At 39.2% G+C, this 25,453-nt stretch overlaps 1 protein-coding gene across 4 annotated transcripts in view; it reads left to right on the top strand.

Annotated features, from left to right (window-relative positions):
• MACROD2 (mono-ADP ribosylhydrolase 2) overlaps nucleotides 1-25,453 on the top strand; it is an 850,774-nt gene that overhangs the window by 178,080 nt on the left and 647,241 nt on the right. For all 4 annotated transcript variants that reach the window (XM_071422251.1, XM_071422242.1, XM_071422232.1 and 1 more), the window contains one exon: nucleotides 6,307-6,336. In XM_071422251.1, coding sequence (XP_071278352.1) covers nucleotides 6,307-6,336 — 30 coding nt within the window. The remainder of the gene's footprint in view (nucleotides 1-6,306; nucleotides 6,337-25,453) is intronic.

The raw sequence follows: 25,453 nt of genomic DNA, 5'->3' as shown, positions 1-25,453 counted from the left end.
GCTTCTAGTGATCTTGGCTTTTTAGAAAGAGAGCTTGAAGTTGGTACTTCCTATTATGAATAAAATGAGACTGGGTAAACGTTTGTGTCTATTTACAGAGAGGTTTTATAGGGAGAAAAGGAGATTTTTTAGGAATGAAGCTGAAGTCTTTTGAGCGTGTATGGAGAGTATGATGTGCTCTCAATCACACATTAAAAGTAAGCAAACCTGGAAAGGAGCAATGTGCTCGTAGAAATCTTCTGTAAATTGTTCCACCCATATTCTGGAGCTCTTTTGTGGGTATGGTTATGTGTTTTAAGGCAATCTTATTTGGCCACTTAGGCCTAGTGCTTTTCTGATTTCCAGTAGTCTCTGCTTTGCATCATTAGCCACTGACATAACTTTGCCAATCTGGCCCAGTCTGTTGTTTTAATGTTATTTTACCTCTCCTGACTGCTGTGGCTTTATATGCAGGGAAACATTTTAAACAGAGTGGTGATTCTGTTTTATTTACTATACCTGCTGCAAAATGACTTCATGATCTTTAAGCCTGAAGCTTTTTACTTTAAGGCACCCAAACACATCTCTTGCTAAAAATGTTTGGATGTACAAGGTGCAGCTGTTATCTCACTCCTCTTTGTTCCATCTGGTTTCTCGAGAGAAGATGAAACGAAATGCAGTGACAGGTAAGGATGTCTCACAAAACACGTAGAAGAAATGTAGCTTCCATTCCATAAATTACTGTTACTCTGCTCACCAGCTGCCTCTTATGATGTTTTATTGATGAATAAAAATGGTGTCTGAGGCAATAGAATGTCTTGCATCTTACAGTACTGCCAGTTATAAAGTTGTCTCCTTGAATAAATTTCACAATTAGAAAGTATTGACAAAAATATTCAATCTTTTTTACATCAAAATAAGCTCAAACATCTGCTGCCAAAGTCAGACAATATCAACTAATCTTTTAGAGTTATATTTTTATTATACTGACAGATGCATGGCTGCATGACATAGATGTCAATTTAAGTTACTAGTGCCATTAATACTTGACAAAGACATGCTCCCAGAAGAATTTATGTTCTTAAATTGTTGTCAGATGAGTATGTGCCAACAAAAAGTAAACAGTTATTCAGCCGTATTGTTAACAAAGCTAAAAGTGTGTTATCTCCAGAGAGATCACAAAAATTGCTATTCACATCTTTCCTATTCTCTAAATTCCTCAGAATTGACAGCAGAAGAAATAATTTCTGTGCCTGCAATTGCCTGTTCAACCTACCCATCCATATATCCTCCTTCATTGTTTGTATGTTCTGGCTAGCAGTGCAGGAAGATTTTCAGTTTTGTTTGAGGTGAACTTCTTCAGCATTCAATTACTTTCCTCAAAATTTCAAATAACCTTACTATTTGGTAAGAATGATGGTGTAAAGAGAACAGTGAGGAAAACATTAACACCACACCAGAATTTCTGATCTGCTTATTCAGTCAAAAAACTGCTGGAAAGTGATAGAACATTGTCAGAGGATGGATTGTAGGAGAACAGAGATAGTGCTGAAGGCAATCTCACCCCTGAGCAGTTGCACCTGTGCTAATTACCAAAGAGTAAGAACAGCCCTGCCCTGAATTGGGCACAGCTGTGTCCAATAAGGCCTGCCCTTAATAGGGCATAGCTGTGGCCAGTAAGGATGGGTGTTGGGAGTGGGTGAGCTGATGGAGAGGAGGGCTGGAGTTTTGTTGGCTGGGCTGTGAGGAGCAGTAAGGGTAAGGTGGTTGTGCCAGGGACAGGAAGGAGTCAGCTGGCCATGCAGAAGGAAGAGAAAAGGAGTCAATATTGGAGAAGCTGCTTGTGGGGACTCACTGAGAGAAGGTATGAAAGTTTTACAGTGAGGTGATAAACTGATGGTGACAGTCAGATTGGTGCCAAGCACCAACAACTGGAGACCTGACACAACATAACTCTTTAAGAAGGCTGAGGTTTAAAACATTGATGTCTAGTTCTTATTTGTCAAATCTGCTGGTATATTCTTTATTAAAATGTGTACATTTTAGTAACCTGAGCTTTCAGTGTGTGTATTCCATCATGAGCAACTAAGCTTACTGCAAATTCTTTCCTTCCAGGTTTTTTTGTTTTCTTTACTTTTTCCCCTTCTCTCCCCACACTAGTATTTTGGAGAGAATTTTGTTTCTTAAAGCAAGAGTTGGATTCTCAAGGTGCAGCAGACTAATGTTCTGGGTTTCTTTAGCAGGTTGTCCTGGTGCTTTTAAAAAGCATGTTTATCTAGTCCATTGAGGTTTTAAGTAACTTGAAATACTGAATTTCTGGTTGAATCTGGGGCTATAAAAATCTCATTAAGGGCTAAATCATTATCCTTAGTGATTAGATACTGTTTTTTTTTTTGTTGAAGTGATTTTTTTTAGAGTTGTTTTTTTCTTAGGAATGAGGCTGAACTTTGTAGAAACACTTTTTCTGTTAATGGTTCTAATGTCCCTATTAAAAAGAAACCCAGACCTAAAGGGCTGAAAGCCGTCTTAACACTTCTTGATGTGTTTCTGCTCACTGTACTGAGACAGACTGTGAAGATGAGATCTGTCTCTCAGAATGCTGTATTCAAGTCTCCTTTTAAAGTAGTGGTGATGCACAGTATCTCTAGAGCTGTAATTTGTGTCATCATGAAGCCACTATTTAAAGGACACCACAGGAACTGGTCCCCAGATATGGTGCTCTTTTTTTTTAACTTTTTTTGAAAGAATTGAAGCCTATGTTAGTGGTGTAGGCAAAAATATTTAAAATTAGATGAACTCTCACCTCTGCTGCCTCTTTAGGGCCATCACCAATGATGTTTTGGATGGGGCTCTATCAATGTGCTGTATTTCAGTCTGGCACAGCAGTCTGCTGCCTGCCTGACCACTCTGTGTATATATTAAAATAATATTTCAAGTTTCTGTTGTGAGTAGATTTTCAGAGTTAATGCTCAGGAATCTATTGTGGACTCTAGTTTTTTAAGGAGGCAATTTCAGAGAGGTTGGGCAGGTCACTTTGAAAGGGTGATACGGGGAATGAAATGAGGTACAAGAAGCCTTTATGCACATTTTTTTGGGGCCCTTCTTTGCTTTCTTTTATTGTTCATGCCTTGGTAACTTGGTAGCAATTTAATCTTCCTGTTTCCTCTCACCCCAAGTCTCCTGTGACTTGAGAATCTTGGGCAGCTCTGGAAAAGAAAAATAAGAACAAGGGGTTAGCCAAGATGGATTTACAATCTGCAGTTGTAAAATTATAGCATCATGGAGTGGTTTGACTTGGGAGGGACCTTAAAGATCATCCCATTCCAGCTGTGGCCAGGTATTCTGGGGTGACACCCTCCACTCAATCAGGTTGCTCAGGGCCCTGTCCAGTCCAACCAGGAGCCCTGCCAGGATGGAGCATCCAGAGCTTCTCAGGGCACATGGTGGCATCAAGGTGTTCTACCTGCCCTGAGTGAGAGCAGTTGCAGTGTGTAACCTGTGGGGCAGTTTGGGCTCTCTCAAGTTTGGAGGTTGAAAGCTTCCTGGGACCTTCAGCTGGTTGCTCATACAGCTGCCCATAGTTGAACCTCTACAGCAGGAGCAGCTTCCAAAGGGTTTTCCAAGACTTGATGGTTTGGGAGCACTGATGGACAAAATGCAGCTGCAGATAAACACAGAGGGACTGAGAGGAGAGGCCATGCTTGCTCCAACATAATAGGATGTGATTGCAGCCATGGGGCTGTGCTGACCTCTGTGTGGGAGAAGATTCATTAGGTGCTAAGTGACAAATTACTTCTGTAGTGGTAAGACTTTCCCAAATATGGAAAGAAATGTGTGTTTTATTGAACCTTTCAGGAAGCGTCTGAAAAATCTGAAAAAAAAAAGTTCTTGCTTTTTGACACATTATCTTTCTAGAAAATAAACTGTAAATATAAATCAGTCTTGTTCTTTGCTGGAATCAGAGGGAGATGGTTTGATTTTGCTTCTGTTATCAAGCAAAATATAAAAGTAGAGTTCCTGTGAATTGTTACTGCATTTTCAATAGCTGTAGTAGATGCATTGCAGCCAAAAACCCATTTGAACTGTTTTTACTGTTTCTATAGAGAAGTGTGGGGTGCTAACTTACATTATATGTTATTAAGAAGTTTTTGGAAAATATTGGCAAGATGAGCATTGTCAGGAAAACTTAACGAGAGAAACATAATTCTCTGAGAAGCCATTGAATGAAAGTTCACAATGGGGATGTTGGCTGGGTATCCAAAGAAACTTTTTTAGCAGTGGAAACTTTGGTAACAAGTTTTAGCTGTGTGTCTCAAGTCTCTTGAACATAATAACTGAAGTCTTAGAACGTGACTCATGTAAGGATTAGAATAGTTTAATTGTAGGTGTATTCTGCAGTGCCAAAAAAATAAGCTGGAATAGCAGGCAGTAGATGACACTTTGTTCCTTTTACTTTCTTCTGATACGAACTCTCCTGATTTCTATAGCAGATAAGTACTTTGTACTGCAGGGAAAGTGATGTTACCTGTTACAGGAGGTCTTCAGAAGCAGCTATAGAAATATGTGAGGCTGGTTTTATTTTTTCTTTGTTTAATAGTGAATTTCAGTCAGGGCAAGAATTAGGTAAATATAGCAAGATTGGCATTCTTTGCAACAAGTCTGCATGTATTTATTATTACCATCATTCTGTCTTTGTCCAAGGCAATATGTTCATGGCAGTATTTGCTCTCTGCTAGCACTTTAGAGAGGATAGGCAAGAGATGTTCATCACTTACAGATACTTTGGTTGTTGTTTTTTAAAGTTTTCCATTTTGTGCCTGTTGCTCCAACCTTTCTGTGTCTTCAAACAAGCACTTCTTTGAAAATGGCTCCAAATTACTTTGTTTCAGAGAAAAGGGGTTTTTTGTCCCATTTTCCTTCATCTAATGTTCCAGGGTACTAGAACCAGACTTGAATGAGGAAAAAGCATGAGAACATCTCTGTAGGTCATGGTTTCAATGATTCCTCAGTGACAGTAGGACAGCTAATCCTAGGATGAGTAAATAACTTAGTTAATTTGCTTTGATTTGATATTCAGTTATGCTGGATATAAAACTGCTTTTTTTTTTTCTTTAAAGAACATTGCATTTTGACTCATGTAGAAGTACTTCTTGAGTAATGTAGAGGTACTTTTGAGGATGAATCTTGGCTGTGATGGAAAATCTGGCTTTCTGATGAAGGCAGTTTTACTGCAGTGTCAGGGAAAGCTGGCTGCAAATGTTTGAGCTGAAAATGGATGTTAAGTGCAAGGTGTTTGTAGAATATCTGATAAAGAAGAAAACAAAGATAATTGTCAATTTTATGTAAAAATCTCAAGGAAGTGATGAAAAAACCCAACAGCAGGGAATTTGCTGTTTACACGCTTCTATTGAAGAGACAGAGGAAAATGACATAAACAATAACATATAGAAAATACCTTATTTGTTCTGTGTATCTTGCTATATACCCTTGTCCTGGAGCAGGACATGGTGTGAACTCTCTGTTCTTTACTCATCAGAAAAACCTGTGTCTCTCCTTTATGCTCTTACTTTGTTTTAAATGTATTCTGATACAACAAGGATTTGTTTCCCACACATCTAAAGGACAGGTTTAGAAGCTTAGGCATTCCTTCTGTTTTTGCCTAGGCACTGAAAGGAAAATATTTGGCAAGACTCCAATTGTACTAGCTTAATTTGAAGGACCATCTTGTATCACCATGCTCTGAAAATTGCTTTTCATAAGTGATTTATCAAGTTCTGGCCTGGGTAGCTGGATGGTTACAGTGCCGAGTCAATTAAGCCTGCTGAGGGAAATCCCAGCTCAATTGCACAAACCCTTTTACATCAATGGAACCAGGATTTCTCATCATCATCCCCAAAGGTCCCATGGCATAGAAAACAAGGAGAGATAATCAGAAGTTGCATCAAAGTCTATTTAAGTTTCTCTACAATGGAAATTTTAAATTAATTTGGTAATCACAAAGGAATACGGTTTATAGAATTAAAAATGCAGGATTGTAATTTCATAACCTATTCAATGCATTAGCTTTAGTAATTGTATTATTGTTTTATTTATTAGCTTGCATTTTCAAAGATACTGCAAAGGTAAAGATTGTGATTGCAGTTTACAATAAGTGATTGTTTTTGCATTAAGTGTTTTCGGGTAAGGGAAGAGTAGCAAAGTTACTGAAACAATCTCCTTTGATCTACTGGACAATCTCCTGTGAAACATCTTCTCTTTTGGTTCCATGTATATTTAGGAAGCTCAATGCTAATAATTCTAATAATTCCCTTTTTGTTTTTCTTACAGCTAATTCCAGCCTTCTTGGAGGTGGAGGAGGTGAGTCTTTGCATAATGCTTAATTCACTTTTAAGCAAACATGAAATATGTGCTGGACCAATGCAGAGCTTAGTTGGTTATAAAAGAATATAAGTTCAAAAGTTGGACATATAAATTTATTAGTTGGAAAAATTCACCAAAGTCCATAATCTTTCCTGTCATTGAGAGGTAAGGTTTGCAACTGCTGCTGAATTTGGTTTCAACTCTGGGTCAGAGTAGGGGCTGACTAAAACATAAAGAAACTGCTGAATTGCCTTATGCTGTGTTGTGTTTTTAAGTATTTAGGCTTTTTAATTTACCCCAAGGGAATCTCAAATGTATGATTAATAACTAATTTTAACAGAAATGTGGAAATATTAAAATACAGTAAAATGTAGTTATAGTAAATGAGTTTGGCTTTATCTTTGTACTTTTTTTTTATTATTGTTATAGTTTAAACTTGGTTGCTTACCTTACTCTGCTTGTCAGAATAATCAAGTAGATTTTAATACAAATCTTTGGTGCAAGTCAGCCATGCTACTAACATGTCTACTGCTAAGGCAGGGATGCTCAAGTAGATATCATTGTATTGCTTCCAAATACAGGGATGCTGGTTTATTTTAGCAGATTGATGCTATTTTACTTTTGGTATTTCTGTAGCACTGTGGCTGTAAAATCCACGTGAGTGGTAAAAATTCAGGCAAGATGAACCCATGAAGAGCTTCATCTCAGTTTCAGTGACTTCCCCTGCCACCCAGAGGGAAGTGAGAGAGCTCAGTTCTGGAAATTTCCCAGCGCAGGAGCAATACAGGCAGCAACTAATGCTCCTTCCTGATGGGAGTTAAAAAAACTCTATGATCAGAGATTACATATGTAAGGGTAAAGGAAAGGGCTCTGTAAAAAGACAGGAGATCTCTGTTGCTTGTGAGGCTGCAGGCTAAGTTGTCAAAGCTTTTGTTTTAACTGAACAGGCAGTTCTTATTTTGGACTAGGAAGAGGTGCTTGACAACTAAATAAAATCATCTAAATAAAACCATTCACGTTCCTCAGCTGTGTGTCTGGACATTAAAGTACACAGGGCAGCCTTACCTGTTAATCCTGTTGGATTAATCTGTTTCTTTTGATTTGAGTTAGTTGTTTGCAGTATACCAAATTTTTCTTTGTTTAAAAGATAATCCTTTAGGAGGTAATCCTTTGCTAGCTGTTCCTGTTTCTGCAGAGCTGTCCCTGTACCTCCCCTCCAGCACTTGCTCCCAGCTGGTAACATTGGAAAAAAATATAAATCAATGCAAATGTTCAAATTCTAATCAGGTTCCCAGAGCACTGCTGCTGCTGAAAGGATTTGGCTATTAACTTTCCGTGTTATTTATTCAGCTGGACTGTACTTCAGAAGTTGATGTCTGTTCAGTGTGGCCCTTGATAATGTGGCTCTCCCTCTGCAGCAGATGGGATGAGCCTGTGCTATGGGTCAAATTAGGATTTTCCATGTATTTTATGTGTTAAAAGTGGCAATTAAAAAGATGTTCTCTCCCCTCATTGCAGGCTGAGATGATGGCAGCCCAAGGTGATGCTCCCCCTCCCTCCCTATCTCCTCCTGCCCTGACATCCTTTGGGCTTTTACTGCCATTTTAAGGAATCAGTGCCTTTGGGGTTATGGGGAAGCTGCTGTGTGAGGGTGGGTTTGGGCATGCAGTGAGTTCCTCTGGGTACAAGCTGCTGCAGCCCCCCCATGACCAGAACCCCAGGTTCTTTGACCTCTGGTGGAAGGATAACCATGTACCCTCTTGCTTGTGGTACAGGAAAAATACCAAATCTGACAGTTTTAGGGCTTAGAGGGTGACTGCTCGTGGCTGAAGGGCTGCATGTGTGGAGTTGCCATCCTCCACCCATGGATAGGGCAACTGATGTCCTCGGAGTACACTAGCTTGAGATTTCCAAATTTTCTGAATAAAAATCCTGAGAGGTTCGTTGCCAAAGTACTCTAGATTTTGGACAGATGCCACAGGGTGCATGTTTTGAGAAGGGAAATGTGTGTGCAGTCTGCAGGCCAGATCCTGCTCAGGGGTACACAAAATGAAGGCAGCCCTGGCCAGCCAACCACCTTCCCCACGCAGGTGGAGCCTGGAGCCCCTGGCTTTTGGAAAAATGGCTTGGTACTCTCCATAGGCATTTTTCTGTAACAGAAATTGTTTGATTCCCAGTGGAATGGTTGTGGATTTTAAATTCTGGGTGTATTTTTTTCTTTTATCCAGAAGAAAGTGACGGTAGCACTCTGCGTGAAATATTGATAGCGAATTATTAAAACTTTATTATATACGTAAACACCAAAGCCTTTTTTTGATTGCAGATGCTGAATATTTATGATAATGCATAATACCAGTGTAGTTTCTCCAATAATGGGATTCAGATCTCCTTGGTAGTGCTTGTTAATTTAATCTCTTTGTCACTGCTGGAGGTATGAGTACACGTCTTAGTTTTACAGATAAAACTGGAAATTTCCACTTGTCCAAGCTTATGCAACAGGTGTGGTGATTTTGAGCTGCTTTTGAGCTGTTCTTTGTTTGAAATCTTTTCAGAACTAAACTCAAATGAATTGGAAAGAGTTATTTGCACATCCTGATCAAATGTTTGCAAATCACTTTCCCTGGGTGTTAAAACCATTTTCTTGAAGAGACCTGCTAAGAAACCCAGTGGGCAACATCGTGGGTGAACATGGTGCACTGGCTTGCAAGTTCAGGGGCTGGTGCTTTTGGGTGGCTGCTTATCTTCCCTGTGTCACCTCAGAGCCACATCAGGGCATCCCTGTACTTTGATTTCCCAGAGCTGGAGCAATAGTTTGTTCTTGCATTTCCCATTTAAATGCTGTCTGTTCATTTTCATGACCATTTGGAATGAAGAGATAAAAGCAGAAAAGATACCAGAAACAATTTTTCACAGAACTGTTAATCATAAAATCAAGAAACCCACAATGGGTTCTTTAGTTAAATATAGATGGTGGAGGTTTTTTTTCTGCTTTTCAAATAACTCTGAAGTTTCCAGGATTTCATTATGAGTTTGGTGAGTGAGCCTTTTTTCTTTTTCATTCTTTACTGGTTTTAATAATTGATTTTTAATTAGGAGGCATATTTCACTTTCAGGTCTAGATTTATCACAGATTCAGCATCTCACTGCTAATAACTTGCATGGAGCATTATAACTTATTTGTGCATCATGTATTATTTGTCCCATTATGTTCAACACTGCAAAGGTGAAAAATTTTCAAGAAAATTACTTGCATTTGGAGGGAGTGAACAAAAACTTGGTATTTTGAGGAAAAAGTGTAAGCTCTTTTAAAAATGTGTCCTGAATTTTGACTTCAGAAATCAAAATGCTCTATTTTGCATGGCAGTCTTTTTTCTTTGCACTCTTTTACATTTGTGTCAAGGAATAAAAGCATATGATTTCATTTATTTTATTCAAGCAAAGTGAGCAAGTGCTGAGGTTTGTCCTCCCTTATGGTTTTGGGTAGTCTGTGGGGATTTTTTTGGCTATTGTGCTCTGCTGTTCCCACCTAATATTCAGTTATTTTCCTCATGGTTCATTTTTCCTGTACTTGATTTGCTGACTGTAACCATGTTCTTGTTGCATGCTGATTTCTGCATTGGCTTGATTTCATTGACCTTAAATTGAGGGTGTATTTAATTTTGGGTTTTTTTTGAACCTCCATAAGATTTTGTTGCCTATGCTAGAATTTGGGAGACATCACCTTTTAGTGTGTCCTATTATGATCATTGTTTCTTTCAGCTCTGTACTTAAAACTGGTAATTTTGTCTTTACAAGCTCAGAGAGAGGACAGGTTATATTTGCAGTCTCTTGGAAGCATCATTTGGACCCAGTTTAAGTTGGTTGCCCCAGAAGATGTCTGCTTTTCTGTTTCTCTCCATCTCTCTGTTTTAACAGTGTAACTATTTTTTTTCCTAGGGCTTTTGCAAGCATGGAAAAAAATTAATTCCCATATAGCCATAAGTATTTTAGTATATCTTAAATGCAGGCCAGACATACCTGTCCACTCTGCCAAGGTAGGCACAGTTTTAAGCAATTATGATGGCATGGGGAGCTTGTGTTCATGGGCACAGCAGGGAGCTGGGTTTCCCTGTACTGCATTGCATAGACCCTATTTTGAACTTGGGATTTGCTGCTTTTATATTATGTTATAATAGTGACACAAAAAAGTGTTTTCTCCTGAAAGAAATTAGCAGACTGACTTTTATCCTGCACTTGTGTCCCTTCAAATGTGTCAACTGCTGTTTGCCAGCCACCCTGTCTATTTTTCAATTAATTGTGAGCTACTGAGCTAAAAAATCCAGTGATTATCCAGTCAGTAGTGTCAGGAAGGAACAGCTGACACAAATATCTTGACATCCTCCTCCCCTTAGCCAGGGATAAATTATTATTTTCATGGCTGTGCCTTAGGTACATTACTGGCCATGTCCAGCCATCTTCTGGTAGTTAAATCTCTAGCAAAAAAAAACCCAAGAAAGGAGGTTTTGCACTTTCTTAATAGTAACTTGATATCAGTTTACTGAATGGATATTAATGACACTGAGAAGTGAAAATTGTACAAGAGAAAATTGGAGGCAGGAATGAGATAATTTGCAGAGCACTCTGTAGCAGGATATATATGACAGCAGAGGACTTTAAATACGAGACTCACCCTGCACTCTCCCATTCAAAATGTGTATCGGAAGAAGACAAGCCTGTTTTGTCCTAAACCAGGACGAGATGCTCTCTGTTTTGGATTTCACAGGGCTTGGGTTTGATATTTACATAATTTAAATGCAAGAGGAGCAGGGGTTTAAATCCAAAGTTCAAATTTGTGCATGACGTGGGCATAACATGAAATGCATCCGTGAGAAGGAGAGGAAAGAGTTTGGGAAAGGAGCACTGACAGGATTCTTTCATCAAGAAAATAAGCATTATTATTTGGTATTTTGTTATGTCAGTCTGTTGGCATGTTCCTGTATCATGTCAAATGCATTTGTCAGATTGGGGTGTGCTCACAACGAGTGGCTCCATGGAACAAACGTGCTTCATCTGGGATTTCAGCTACCTTCAAAAGCTTTCAGTTGCTTTGTACACTGCATTGTCATGGCCTAGGTATGTAGATAATGGCTAGGAAGGTACAAAGATTTTCCTGGTGAATAATGACCACGAGGAGAACTGATAATTTAAGGCAAATGGCCATTTGCCTTTGTTGCTAATTAATCCCTTTTTGCTGGAAGATTGCTGCTACAATTCTGTAGGGTTGTTAAAGTGTTTTATCTCCTTTTACTATTTGCATGCTGTTCTTTTTCATCTCTGTAAATAGAGTGGGTTTGAGAGGGCTGTATCTGCAAGTTTCCCCACTGTGACAGTGCATCAGCCAATTAAAATGTTAATATTTATGTAGTTTTTTTTCTGCACCTCTCTGATCGTTCCATTGGTAGGCCAGTAGCTCAGGGTAGACTGTAACCCTTTCAAGGTGTTTGGTTCAGCCCAAAATCTTGTTCTTCATGAGCTTTTTGTTGTATCAGATGAAAGCAAATAGATTTCTCAGTAATTTAACATCTTTTATAGAATTTATTCAAAGTTACTATGCAAGCAAAGTCTTTCTTTTACAGGTCAGTTATTCCCTCCCTCCCTCTCTCTCTTTCCCTCCTTCTTTCATCTGTGTATATATGTTTAGTTTTAGGTTTTGCCTTCTGTTATTGCAGTGGAGTTTTAGTTGAGCCTTAAATGAAATTAGCAGATTTTCACATTTTGTAGTGCATTGAGAGACATAATGATGAAAGCTCTATAAATAAATAAGCACAGTTCATTTCAAAGGACCCTTAACATAAACTGCTCTGGCTGTATTTAAAATGTGTGCTCTACTCTAGTTTCTTTTTTGTTTTTATTAAAATATTATATATATTTTTCTCTTTGGCTAAATAGGGTGCTGGCTTCCTTTCTCCAGTCTTTTTATACAATCTTATGGGTAATAATCATAAACAGGAAGTTTCAGGATTGATTTTAAGTATTTCTCAGTTGTTGCCTAATTGTATCCTGCTAATTACTCTTTCCGAGCAGTTAGTTAAAAATAAATAAATAACTTTTATTTATAGGAATTGATACAGCTATATGATCAGTTTGGGTTTTTTGGATTTTTTTGTTTTTAAATACATGTACAGCCTGTGATTCTTTAAAGGGATGTTCCAGCTGGTGATACAGAAATGTGACTGTTTCATTCATGAAAATAATCTAAGATTTTGTCCATCCAGTCATACTCACTGCTGTCCTCAGCTTTTTAATGCTGCTGCTGCTGCACTGCCTTAATTGGGCATTAGGAAGTGATGTTTTATATTTCACTCCTCAGTTACTGAGTGCTGAGTCCACAACACTCTGAACTCACACTCAATTGGGAGATCTCTTTCTGCCTCAAGTAGACCATTGCACTAACTCTCCTCATTTTGTTTAATTTCATTATGAGGTAATTACAGTGTTATGTACTCACAACTAAAGCATGAAGATAAACACTGTCTGCTCTCTCTCTCTATCTATACATGACTTTCATATATATGTGTGTGTGTGCATGTCACTGCAGATGTTTTTATTTCATCTTGCAATTGCTTCATGGAGTCAGATTTAGCATGTGTGTACCTAAATAAATGCATAAAAATAGGACATTAATTTTCTTAGACTGGGACCTTTAGTTCATGGTCATTGAAAATTTGAGGCACTCTTGATATAAATCCAAGGTGAAAAGGCAGGTGGTTATGTAAGGAATGTATTTCTTTCCTGTTCCTTTTTGTTTCATCTTGGAGGACAGAGCTGCAAATCTGGGAGAGAGATCACAAACCTTCCCTAAATGACAGATACCACGTGATGTATGAGGCAATTCACTGTCCATTTACTATGTCAATGCAAAGTGACCTAAAAATATCAACACTTTTTCCCCATGCACACCCATACACGTATGCCTCACGTGTCTTGAATGTAGAAAACACAATTTTTCCATTTAACAAGGTGCTGCTCAGTCATCTTAGGAACCTTCTTCCTGTAGCTGAAGGTGAGGGGCACAGTTGCCAAGGGAAAACAGGCTGGGAGTGCCAGAAGTGATGCACATCTCTACAGGTTGCAGTGAGAATGAAGTTGAGCATTTGAGTATATATATATATACCAGTCTACAGATGCTTTTTAAAATTAAGCATTTGGTTGGTTTCCTTAATGAAAAATCTGTAAATTGGGACATCTGTCAAAGTTGTTCAGTTTCATGCTGAACAATTTTGACAGTGTCCTTTTTGCTGAGGTAAGAATGAAGTGAACACGGCAGGAAAGACATGATTTGTTAGGCTCAAACAGTGGGTGGTGATGTTTTTAAATCTGTTATTCAGAGGTAAGATCTACAGCTATTTTCCTGGTCCTGAGGAGAACCAGGAAAGGAGGTCCTGTAGGAGGACCAGGATACAATGGGAGGAAAATGTGAAATGCAATTTAAAACATTTAAGATTGTTTTAATTGGTTTTACAGAGGGGTATTGAAAGAAATAAAGTGAAATAAAGGAGTGATGGAAGTACTTGAGTTGTAGATATAGTGGCACTTTTGAAAATCAACCCCTTTACTGAAGCCTTCATGCTGGTATGCCTAAATACAAAAAGTCCTTAATCAGTACAATGTTCCTTAAAAGTATCTGTAAGCCCTAAGTGCATTAATTTCTACATCAAATGTGTATACAGGTGTGAACATGAAGGCATAGAAAAATGGCACCAGCTGTTTGCTGATTCTTGTTGGTTATTCTTTTAAAATGTGCACATCCAATAAAATGAGAAAATGGGCATTACATGGCACTCACACCTTGCAGAAGGAGGGAGAAAATTGCTGTACCACTGTCTGCTGATGTACTGACCCCAGAGGTCAGAGATTGGAGATTGTCATGGTCCTTAATTCCCCACCTCCTTTAATGAAAAGAATTTACCATGGTTTCTTCTTTCTGTTTCTAATAAAAGTAATTACATCTTAGTCACTATTATTTTCAAAGACAATTTTGAATAAAACTCAAGATTAAACTACAGAGCCAAGGAAAACCCAAGTATTGAAATTACAGATATTACAGGAAGAGTTTACAATTCTCCTCTTGCTGTATAGAATGAAGGAATATGAAATCAGGTCTGCATTCACCTCTCACCTTCTATTTCAAATTTTCTGCTCTTTCTGCAGAGCTTCACTGCTCATTTATGAGCTGCTCTTTCCTGATCACATTTTTCCAGAGTTCTTTCTTCTAAGCAAAGTGCTTACAGATTATAACCTGCAGCTTATCAAGAGCCAGGAAAATATCTGGCAGAGTAGATGGCAAGATAGTTGAGTCTTGGAAAAATCTGTCCTCTTTTTTTTGCAGTGTTCTTTTCTTTCCTTCAGCTTTAAGAACCCTGTATCAGACAGTGTGAAGTGGGATGAACTTGTGGCATTATACAGAAAATGAAATGTTGTGATTGGTAATGAAGGATTAAAACTCTTACATCTGTGGAGCTGCTTTTTAAGAAACATTTAGTGGAAGAACTGCATGTACAAGTCTGTCTTTGCTGTTGCACATCTTTTTGAATTGATAATATTGGGTGGCAATGCAGCTTGGAGTTGCTAATTTTCATTCCAGTGACATATGGAAGACTACAAAGTAGACAGCTCTTGTGATTTAAGAAACAAATAAAAACCTCCCTGCCCTTTTTAGGGCTTCAAGTTTAGCTTGAATGACTTTGTAGCAACAACTTAGACTTCATTTTTAAAACTAAATGTAATGGGGAAACAGTAACCTGAGATGTGAAGTGACCAGGGCCAGTAACTGCTGAAGAGGGTGTGGACATGAAGGAAAACACATGGTAAACCTCGTTTCTGTGAGCATTATTATCATGGAGTCTAAATACTCCACAGACCTAATTACTCTGTGAACAGAGAAGTAATGTTTTCTCCAGTTTCCAGTTGGAAAATGAGACTAGGAAACTGTATGTTTTGCAAAAGGTCTGTGTAGAAAAGAGCAAAAAACAGCTCCCTGAAGGCAAAGAGAAAATGTGAAAACCTAGATCAGTTTTGCAGGTAGAAATTTCGGTTCCTATTTGGAAGTAAGAGGAATTTTAATTTTTGTGTGAGTGTTATTGGTAGAAACAGGATGATGTTTGGAGGAAGGGAAAACATACTCTGCTGAGAGCAACTCTCTCACAATTAGACCTTAATTGGTGATACAGCAAATCCTCTAAGGGAATGGCAGGACTACCAACTGGAAATAAGTACTGCTAGATAAACAGTTCTGCACTAAGGGACTAGAAGGGAATATAGAACAAGTGTGATGTATTTGAGGCTACTGCTGTTAGTAATTCTAAACAGACAAAATTCACTGTTCTTACTTTGGCCTTTTTTTTTTTTTCATTATGTTAGAGAAACACTATTTCTAATTTTAATTTCTATAGTGTTAATAAAAATGTGTTTGAAGATATTTGGTGATTAAAAAAAGTTTTTTGCATTAAGAAAATATCTAATTTTATTATCAATCAAGTCTAGCCTTTTTCAACAGCTGAAGAATTTCAATGTTTCTCCTACAAAAAATTGCTGTCTTATGATTATATATAGAATAGTTGGATTTTTTCTTTAGAAAGTAATCTAATTTACATATTTTTCCTTGTTATTTATGAAAATGCCTCATAGTGTGTAGGGTTTATAATTCAAGTTTCTTTTAAACCTGATTTTCTTTTTAAAATGATGTTTTTGCCATTTGGACTGGCAGATCTGTAGTGTTGTAGTTTTGGCTACATATACAGTAGCAAAGAACAAAATATTTTTTGTCACACTTCTGTTACAGTTCAGTCTGTTCTTTTACATTATCAGCTTGTTTCTCTGGGCTTCACAGAGGCATCTGCTTTAATTTTTATTGGGCAGGGCTGCAACTTGGCAAACTGGGGTAAGCTTCCCAAATAATTCACAAATGTGGCTGATTAAATCAGTTATGTCTGGGCTGAGTGATCTATGAGCGTATTATGCACACACAATGTTAAAAGAATGTTATAAAGGTGCAAATCTAAGTACTTAAAGTTAGGAAGTGCCAAAATTCAAGTTGCCTGGAGGCTCACAGTCTCTGTGCATGTGTATATGTAGATGATATTGACTTTAACTGTGCAACTTCACTGTTCTTCCAGCTGGAACATCATCCCAGTCATCCTCCTCACTCAAACCAAACCCAAGGTTTACTTGTTGAATATTTCAAGTCTGGTCTGCAAACCAGTATTTGTTCTGGTATATGATTCGATAAGTAAATTAAAGATTTCATAGGTAGTTTATTTGTCTTCCCCAAAACAATGGTGTTACCTTCACCAAAAGAAGAAGAAAAAAAACAAACCCAGAGATTAACATCAGAATTCTAATTTTAAGGCCTAGGCTTAAAATACAGCAGAGGGCTGATTTATTTGAAGAGTGGAAGTCCTTTTGTTTCAAAAAGTAGGTCTGATAAATACCAAGCAATTCTTCAAACTGGAGCTGATGTAGTTTAGGATATCATGCCAGATTAGAAATCATCCAATTGAAATGTACCTTGAGATTCCCACCTTCTTCTCTACTTGTTCCCAGTCCCACTAGCTGCATTTTACAGTTTATTGCTCCTTTTTTCTCATCCATTCTGAAGACTGCAGGCCTGAATTTACATATTAAAGAGGAATTGGGTTTAGGGAGCATTTTTACTTAGACAGTTTCAAACTGTGGTCTTAAAAAGGTGCTTTGATGTGATTAAGGAACAGAGAGCTGATTGAGAGAGGAGTGATGGGTGTGGAAACAAGTGTGGAGGGGAAGAGATGAGTGATAACTTCCTCTGCTGCTGGGCAGATGGTAATGTGAGACTGTGTTCTCAAACATTTGGGGTGCAGGAAGTGAGTGTCCCCTTTCTAACTTTTTACCTTAATGTTCACTTCTAAAAACAAGTCTCCAGTCACAGTTCCTCTCTGCTCCTGGCTTACTGTCCAGTTCCTTTGCTGGGAAATGGTTGAATTTTAGTCCCAGGCCAATTTGCCAGATTCTCTCTCTCTGAATTTGCATGACTGTGCCCTTTCATTGCCAGCTTTATTCTTGTGCTATATCCTAATCACAGCCTTAGTCACCAGTCCCTCTCATCTTCAATCATATCATCAGTCTCTAAATGCAGGTAGTGGCACTTCTTCCTTTCACCAGTTTGTACTGGGGTGAAGGGAAAAGTGTTCTGAGCAGGCAGTAATTTCTTAAGCCAAATGAATTCATTACTCAGGCAAATGAAAGAGATCTGCCAATTTCAGAGCTGCTGCAAGTGAAGGAAAAGTTTACAAAAGCCTACAGTTGTGGTTGTCATCTTTGTTTACCTTCCCATCACAATTTTGATGTAAAAAGTTTAATCCAGTCCAGCTGTAGCACAGTGGTCACTCTGTCTGCTGTTCCATGGCTTTTAGGAATGAAGGTGGTATTGTCACTGTAAAAGGATAAAACCCCTGGTGTTACTACCTTCTTTGTATTTCTTCACCCTTGATGACTGGGCAGTAATTTCTCTGTGGGGATTATTTGTCCAAGGATGGGGCCCCTGTTCAATCCAGATTTAACCCAGCTGCAGTGGAATTTCACCCTTCTCTGGGCTTACAAGCAATTAGCACTGCAGGCAGGACTGCCTGCCCTTACAGGGAACAAAAGATGCAACAGAAAACTTTTCCCTTGAAATGGCAGCTGGACAATGAATTGGAAGATTAATCAGAAAATTATTTCAAGGCACTTTTTACAGCAAGGAAAAGTCACATGTCCTCACTCTGAAATAAGATGAGAGCTCTTACATGTATGAGTTTATACATAGATAGCTGGTGGAATGAGTCTCAAAAAAAGGGATATTCTTAATAACACCAGCTACAGATAACAGTCGTGTGTGAGCTTTGAAGGAAATTTGTTCTGATGATGGGTCAGTTTTCCATCAGGAGCTGGAAAATTGCTAACATATGATTATTCAAAAAAGATTATATCTGCAAATAAGATATACTAAGCAAATACTGTCAAGTTCATATGGGATATTATCTTTCCCTTTGAGACTTGATTCAGCAGAAGCAGTAGATTTTTTTTTCCAACATAAAGAATGTGGATGTTTAGAGGGAAATTGATTATAAAGGAAAGAAGTACCAGTGCACATCAAATATTAAATAGGATTCTCTCTTTTTCAAAATTAGTTCCCAAATTTGATGCTGTAAAATTTTAGCAGTAGTGGGAGAGCTCCCAGAAGACCCTTTATTATGGCTCATTATTACAGCGTATGTGAGGCCATGGTACCCTTGGTTGCTATAGTTCCTTATTTATTCAGGAAAAATATATTTCATGGCTGCACAGCTGGTTAACCTTCTGTAGCTGCAGATTTCTCTAGAAACAATCTTATCTATACCCTATAATATCTTGGTTTTCCTTAGAAAGTTCATAAACTAGGCTTCTTTCTGTTTTTTGTTTTAATTTTTATTTCTTAACTACATGGTAAAGTTTAATACCAGACCACAACTTTGTCTAGTGCTTCTCTTAAATTTTCTTAATTAAGGGAAGGGTTTTTTACCTTTTGGAAGGGAAAAATGCAAATTTTAGTATTGCAGCACAAGTATGGCAGAGTTCACATTCACCTGATGACAGGTTTGCCATCAAGGATAAGAATATGGCAGTACTTTTCTAATACAACTCGAGTTCTTAGTCAGGTGTTTTTTCTCATTTATGTTATTTAAATCCTAATAGCTCTTATTGAACAAGTTGGATCAGATCTCCTTTGGAACTCATACCAAAAAGCTGTTTAAATAATATGTAGCTTTAGGTGCAAGATTTAGTTAAATATCTGTCCTGCCAGGGGAGACAACTGTTAGCAAGACTTGTTTGCCACAACTTTACAATTCCAGTGGTAATGTTTAAATTATTTCATAGGCATGAACTATCCAGGAAGGCTGCTGTGGTCCCTAAGAGCTTTGTTTGGGCAAATTAATGCCCCAGAACTCGGGGACTATTTGTAGTATAATAATAGAGGAAAGATGATTATATATATGAAGCATTTAAATACCCATTTTAAGCTCACAGGAATTCCTGACAAATGGGAGTATCTTGGCATTTAGAGAACTACAAACTTCCAGTTTGTAGTTTTTCCAGTTTGTTGTGTGAACTTCCATTTGATGTGAAGCAGAACCTTTGGGATCACACGTTTGTGACATCCACGGTTGTTTTTGGTCATACTGAGTCTGATCTGTCATGGGGGTGGGATCTGGAAGTTTGTGAGCACAGTTCCCCCTAAGATGGTAGAAGACAATTGGAAGAACACTTGTTTGATTTAACCCTGGAGATCATTCCTTTCCCTCATGTGACTCTGCGCTCAGGCATCGCAGCTGCTGATCTTTAGCAGGTCTGGGAAAGGGTATTCCAGCTATTTTGAAAGATTCTATATATAATCAGGGGAAAGCAAGACTCATTCAGGCAGCAGCACTTTGCTGAGGTCACTCTTGGTAGATCATTCTCAAACTCCTCCCTGTCTTCTTGATTGTTACCTTGCAGCTTCCATAGGCAGTCTTTTCAAGTTCATCACCATCTATACCATCATGCCATTGGAACATTTTCCCTGAAATCTTGATTTATATTTTTTGGTTGTTGGTACAGTTTTAAACCTGGAATTAAAGGATTCCTTTTGCTTTCAGCTGGGGGAGAAGCTGTCAAATCATTCAGTGCCTCATCTGTGAGCAAAGCAGGTGCCTGTGAAAGGATCAGGACATGCAGGAGCTTTGTAGACTCGTTAGTTTGTTCCACGCCGCCCGATCTGGTTTTGCTTTTTTAGCACAAAGCATCTGTCAACAACAGTGCACCTGAATTTCTAGGGAGAGAGATGCCAGCAGTACTCCTGCTTGCTCCTTTTTGGGTAAATCTCACCTAGATGCAGTTGTCCTGAAATTACAAAAGGGAGCAAATTGCTGTCTCCTCCTCATCTGTGGGAATAAATCAGAAATGGGAGCTGTGGGCTTGGCATTTAAGCATTTCCATTTGTAGTACACTGACATACTAATGATGGTAATTTTGCATTTGTTACTACATGCCTAATCTAATTAAGTTTCTCTTAGGGTACAATTGTTGTTTTCTGTATTTAATTATGTAACCACCAGGTGCAAGTGTTAATAGTAGCTGAATTGAGAAGGCAGTCTTTTATCTTTGTACTATGTAAGAATTTTTTTCTGTATCTTCAGTTTCCAGTGAAAAAAGTGCTTACAGTATTTGATTGCTCCAAGGAGTTCTAGTAGCACTTCTGATTGATATACATAGGAAACACTAATGAGGACTGAACACTTATATTACTCTTTAATTTAGATGTGTTCAGAACCATTTATGAGCTCTACATTTTTTGGTTTCAGGTGTTGCAGTAGGTCAGACTCCCTTTCCCAGCTATCCTATTGATTTTGAAGGTTGCCACACTCTGACAGATCTGTTCTTGTCTGTTTAAAAAAGTCTGAACTATGTAGGGATTTGTTGTCTGAAGCTGAATTTCATGGAGCACTGGCAAAACTGCTTCTGTGTCTGCCAGCCTGGCTCTGTGAACTTTTTGCTCCCGTTTCACCAATGCTTGTTCAAACATTTTGAAAGAGTTTTCAGCAGAATTCTTTGCCTGCAAGAACAATCTCAAGTATTATTTTTAAAGCTCAAGGATCTGAGCTTTGAAATGATGTGAGAGTGTGCTTGGAGGCAATTGATACTCAAAAGATTTTGAAATTAAAACTTTCATTTTTAAATAAAGTGAACAGGAATTGCTGTAAATGTTTCCACCTGCAGATTGGCAATTGTTTTAATCTACTAAGTAAAAATAAGTAAAGCTTGTATTTTCTAGCTTCTAGTCAGTCATCAGTAATCTATAATTAGATAAATTTGGCATTGAGTGTAATAGAAAAAATAGATAAATGATTGATGCATGTTTATTCTAAAGCATAAGGTACTCATGCAACATTGCCATTACTAAGGAAAGAAAATTGTCTGCAGAAGCCTTTTCCAGCCTCTTGGCAGTTGTGAACAAGTATACATGTCTTAAAGTATGGCCTGTATGTACCACTGGTTTGAGCCTGCTGCCAGATGCCTTCTTCTCTTAGTGACTTTTCAAAGATTCATTTAAAGAAGGATTTTGAGCTGACCAATGATGACAAGTCAGTGGTAGTGAACCAAAATACACTGCTTTTCATTTAAGGACCCTGTGGGATCATTTTGCCTTGAGCTGTGAAGTGTGATTTTACACTTGAACCATTTTCAGTATAGAAACATAAAAGTTCCTGTTTATTCTGGTGCAAGAATGACAGCGTCCATTGGTTGAATTCTACATCCAGGTAAACAAGCTGTGTCTGATTCATTTTTTTTTTTTAGATTAAGCTTTCCAGGGCTGTTAATGGTAGAGATTTCCCCCACTCCTGCCATCTTAGAGACTTAAGTTACTTCTAGTTTAGCTTGTTTCTTACCCTTCAGGCCTTTACTTCAAACTCTACTCCTTTGATGGTTTATCACAGAATTTGCTCAGAGGCTTCCATTTTTTAAGGTAGTCTTTTAATTACTACTGATTATGCACTGCATCAGAGAAAAGTGGTTGAAAACTTTAAAACCACAAATCAACTATACATCAATGGGTTACAGTAATGAATGCTAACATACTGTTTCTTCAGGAAGAGCCTCTTAGGGACAGAAGACCATGTTTCAGGTGATGTGAAAAATAGTAAGCTTCACTTCTGAGAGCAGCTTGCTAGAGTTAGTGGTCAGGTTTCATTAAAAACTAATTAAAAAATATTAGAATAGGTATGTTCGGTATTAGTTCATAGAGGTCTTCAAATTAGTATCAGGATTAGGTCTGCAGATTAGTATCAGGATTAATGCTTTCTGGCAGCAAGGCTGGACACTGATGGCAATAACAACTTTTCACTTAGTTCCTATATGCTTTTGGCTTTTGGATTAGTTTTCCATTATTCCTGTTCCAGGAGCTGTTGTTTCCCCCAGAAGTAAAATGATTTATTTGGGTGGTAACACACAGGCTGTGGTATTTCAGAAGCTGTTATCAGTTTCCATGTAGGGATGCTTGGAAAAAAAGAAAATAACGCTATCTTGCAAAAAATATGCTGGCTTCATTAGGTGCAAAACTGTCTCAAATGGCCCTTAAGCAGCACTTTGGCTTCTCCAGCTTCTCAGCATGAAAACATGTCTAAGTAAGTTATATTATTTCAGGACAGTGAACAGCTTGCTTCAGATCCAGCAACTGTGTTTATTCTTTGGTTTTGGTGTTTCTCCCAAGTGAAGAATGTCACTCTGCACTGTTTACATTTACATCTCAAAACAATTAAGCTAAAACAGCTTCTTAAGATTGGGAGCTGTCTTTCTCTCAGGGAGAGCTTTACATTGAGTTTCCAGAGTCATGCAGTAGATAGACTTATTTTTGTGGCTTTTTTTTTCCCAAGCTGGTGAGATTTCCTTTATGTTCATCTTTCTGAAGATGTTTGAATGCTTGTTGATTTTGAATTGTGCATGCTGGTAGGAACACTTAGATGTATTTTCTGTAGAGTGCTTTAATTATGAGAAGAACAACCAACTGATTTATTCTGTATTTGGTGATATCTTATTATATCTTTGGATATCTCACTGAAATACCTTTTTGATGAAAAAGCAGAGTAGTAAGCAGTAAAAGCTTTGCTGTATTTGATTACAGGACCAGGTACTAACAAAATACAGAGACTTTACTCCTTATATTTTTTCATGTCCTTGTACTAGAACCATTTGTGAAATAGATGACTAGGTTTTTTAGTCTGAACTGATTTATAGCATAATTGTGTCGTTCTAGTGCTTCACAGCAATACTACAATACCTAGAGAACTTTGTACAGACCCAGTGTTGCCAAGTTTTAGGGCACCATCCTGCTCTCTTCTTTCATCCCTTCCCCATTTCCAGATTTCATCAACCTACTCCTGTGCAGTTGCAATACATGCTGATGAGTGGGCAATCCAATACTCCTGTGCTCCCTCTTACAATAACTGGTGTTTCTTTCTCAGAAGACAAAGCTTTAAAAATAATTTTGCTCCAGGGCAATGCACTGCGGTGAAGATTTAGAAGTCTTTAAAGCTTAAGACCTTCTGAGCCCTCTTGTTTCTGGATCCTGATTCTGTTTTCTCCTTGTGGGGTGGAAGAGGATGCCTGAGGGTTGAGTGACCTGCCTTCTGTAGGCAGTTACTTCCTCCCTGCTATTCATTTGCAGAGGCAAAGCCCTTTTTTGGCTGGGAGCACCCAGTGGATGTGCAGGATTGTGGCTGGGAGCACCAGGTGGATGTGCAGGATTTTGGCTGGGAGCACCAGGTGGATGTGCAGGATTTTGGCTGGGAGCACCAGGTGGATGTGCAGGATTTTGGCTGGGAGCACCGGGTGGATGTGCAGGATTTTGGCTGGGAGCACCCGGTGGATGTGCAGGATTTTGGCTGGGAGCACCAGGTGGATGTGCAGGATTGTGGCTGGGAGCACCCGGTGGATGTGCAGGATTGTGGCTGGGAGCACCCGGTGGATGTGCAGGATTGTGGCTGGGAGCACCCGGTGGATGTGCAGGATTGTGGCCGGGAGCACCAGGTGGATGTGCAGGATTTTGGCTGGGAGCACCAGGTGGATGTGCAGGATTTTGGCTGGGAGCACCAGGTGGATGTGCAGGATTTTGGCTGGGAGCACCAGGTGGATGTGCAGGATTTTGGCTGGGAGCACCAGGTGGATGTGCAGGATTTTGGCTGGGAGCACTAGGTGGATGTGCAGGATTTTGGCTGGGAGCACCCAGTGGATGGTGCAGGATTTTGGCTGGGAGCACCCAGTGGATGGTGCAGGATTTTGGCTGGGAGCACCCGGTGGATGTGCAGGATTTTGGCTGGGAGCACCAGGTGGATGTGCAGGATTTTGGCTGGGAGCACCAGGTGTTTGTGCTGGATGAGCTGTCGTGCAGCCTTTGTGTGGCATCTGCTGGAAGGGCCTCCCAGTAGGGCCTTAGGAAGGCTTGCTGCACAGGCAACATGGGACATCAGTTTAGTGTCCTATGTTTGTTATTCCCTAAACACACACTGCCCAGGCTCTTTGAAGTAGGAATGATCCTCTAAAGACCCTCTGCCATCCTCTGACCTGAGCAAGTTCCCTGTGACAAGTCCAGAGTGTTTTTATGTCCCTCCTACTTGCCAGAGCAGGTGTGAAGCAGGGCAGATGGGCTCTCAGCTTCTTACAGTCCGAAGGAGACCCTGATTTTCTTTGTCTTTTTGTCATGCCCCTGCCTGGAGGCTGTTCCTGCAGAGCCTGGGGGGCAGCCTGCTCCCTGGAGGGGTAAGTGGTCAGCAGAGGCAGGCTGTGGGAAAGGTGCTCCTGGTTCCCAGGGCTGGTGCTGTCACCTCTGACATTGCCTGTGGCCCCAGCAGCCACACTTGAGACCAGCATCGTTTCCTCCACTGGTTTTGCAGGCAGTGCAGTCCCAGCTCAGAGGTCTGCTGTCAGCAGGGGTTCAAAGGGCATCGTGTGGGATTTAGCCACTGTTGCATATACAGTTCAGAATAATTTTCTGCTCCTTTGATAGCTCTTGATGTGTTTTATTCAGTTCCAGTCTAATCAAGTTAACTGTTTTAGCACATTGTCTTTCTTCAGACCTTTTACAGAAGGCTGGTGTAATCTCTCTTAAAAAGAAAAAATAATTCCCCTTTCATCTTTCTGGGGAGATCACTTTATTCATGTGTAGTGACCTGGCTTAGCATTTGATAACTAATGTGTCACTGAAAGTTCCTCATTACGGCCCCAGCTTGCAGACCACCTGGAGTGCTCCATTATTAATGTGAACTTCAGGTTCAGTTTTTAGATGTGTGCAGGTGCATGTGCACTATTCACTGCAGGCTGGTGACACTTGCCCCGAGAAGGGACAAAAGTACATGTGGCTGAATGTGTCTTGCAGGCCTATGGAGCACTTATTGTTTTGATAGCAGCCATAAGACAAGTGTAAGCACTGAGGCTCCAGCTCTGTGGTGATTATCATCTAACTTTTGCTTTCCTTGGCAATCATCCTTTGATATATAGGCCCTTAATCTCAGTGCCTGGAGAAGAGAAGTAGAGAAGCCAGAGAGGGGAG

The sequence above is a fragment of the Agelaius tricolor genome, unplaced genomic scaffold, assembly GCF_023055355.1.
Source record: "Agelaius tricolor isolate 1412-34295 unplaced genomic scaffold, bAgeTri1.0.p SCAF_1, whole genome shotgun sequence".
In the NCBI taxonomy this organism is placed as follows: Eukaryota; Metazoa; Chordata; class Aves; order Passeriformes; family Icteridae; genus Agelaius; species Agelaius tricolor.
The sequence above is the reverse complement of the archived record's forward strand: the minus strand, read 5'-3'. Positions and strand labels throughout refer to the sequence as shown.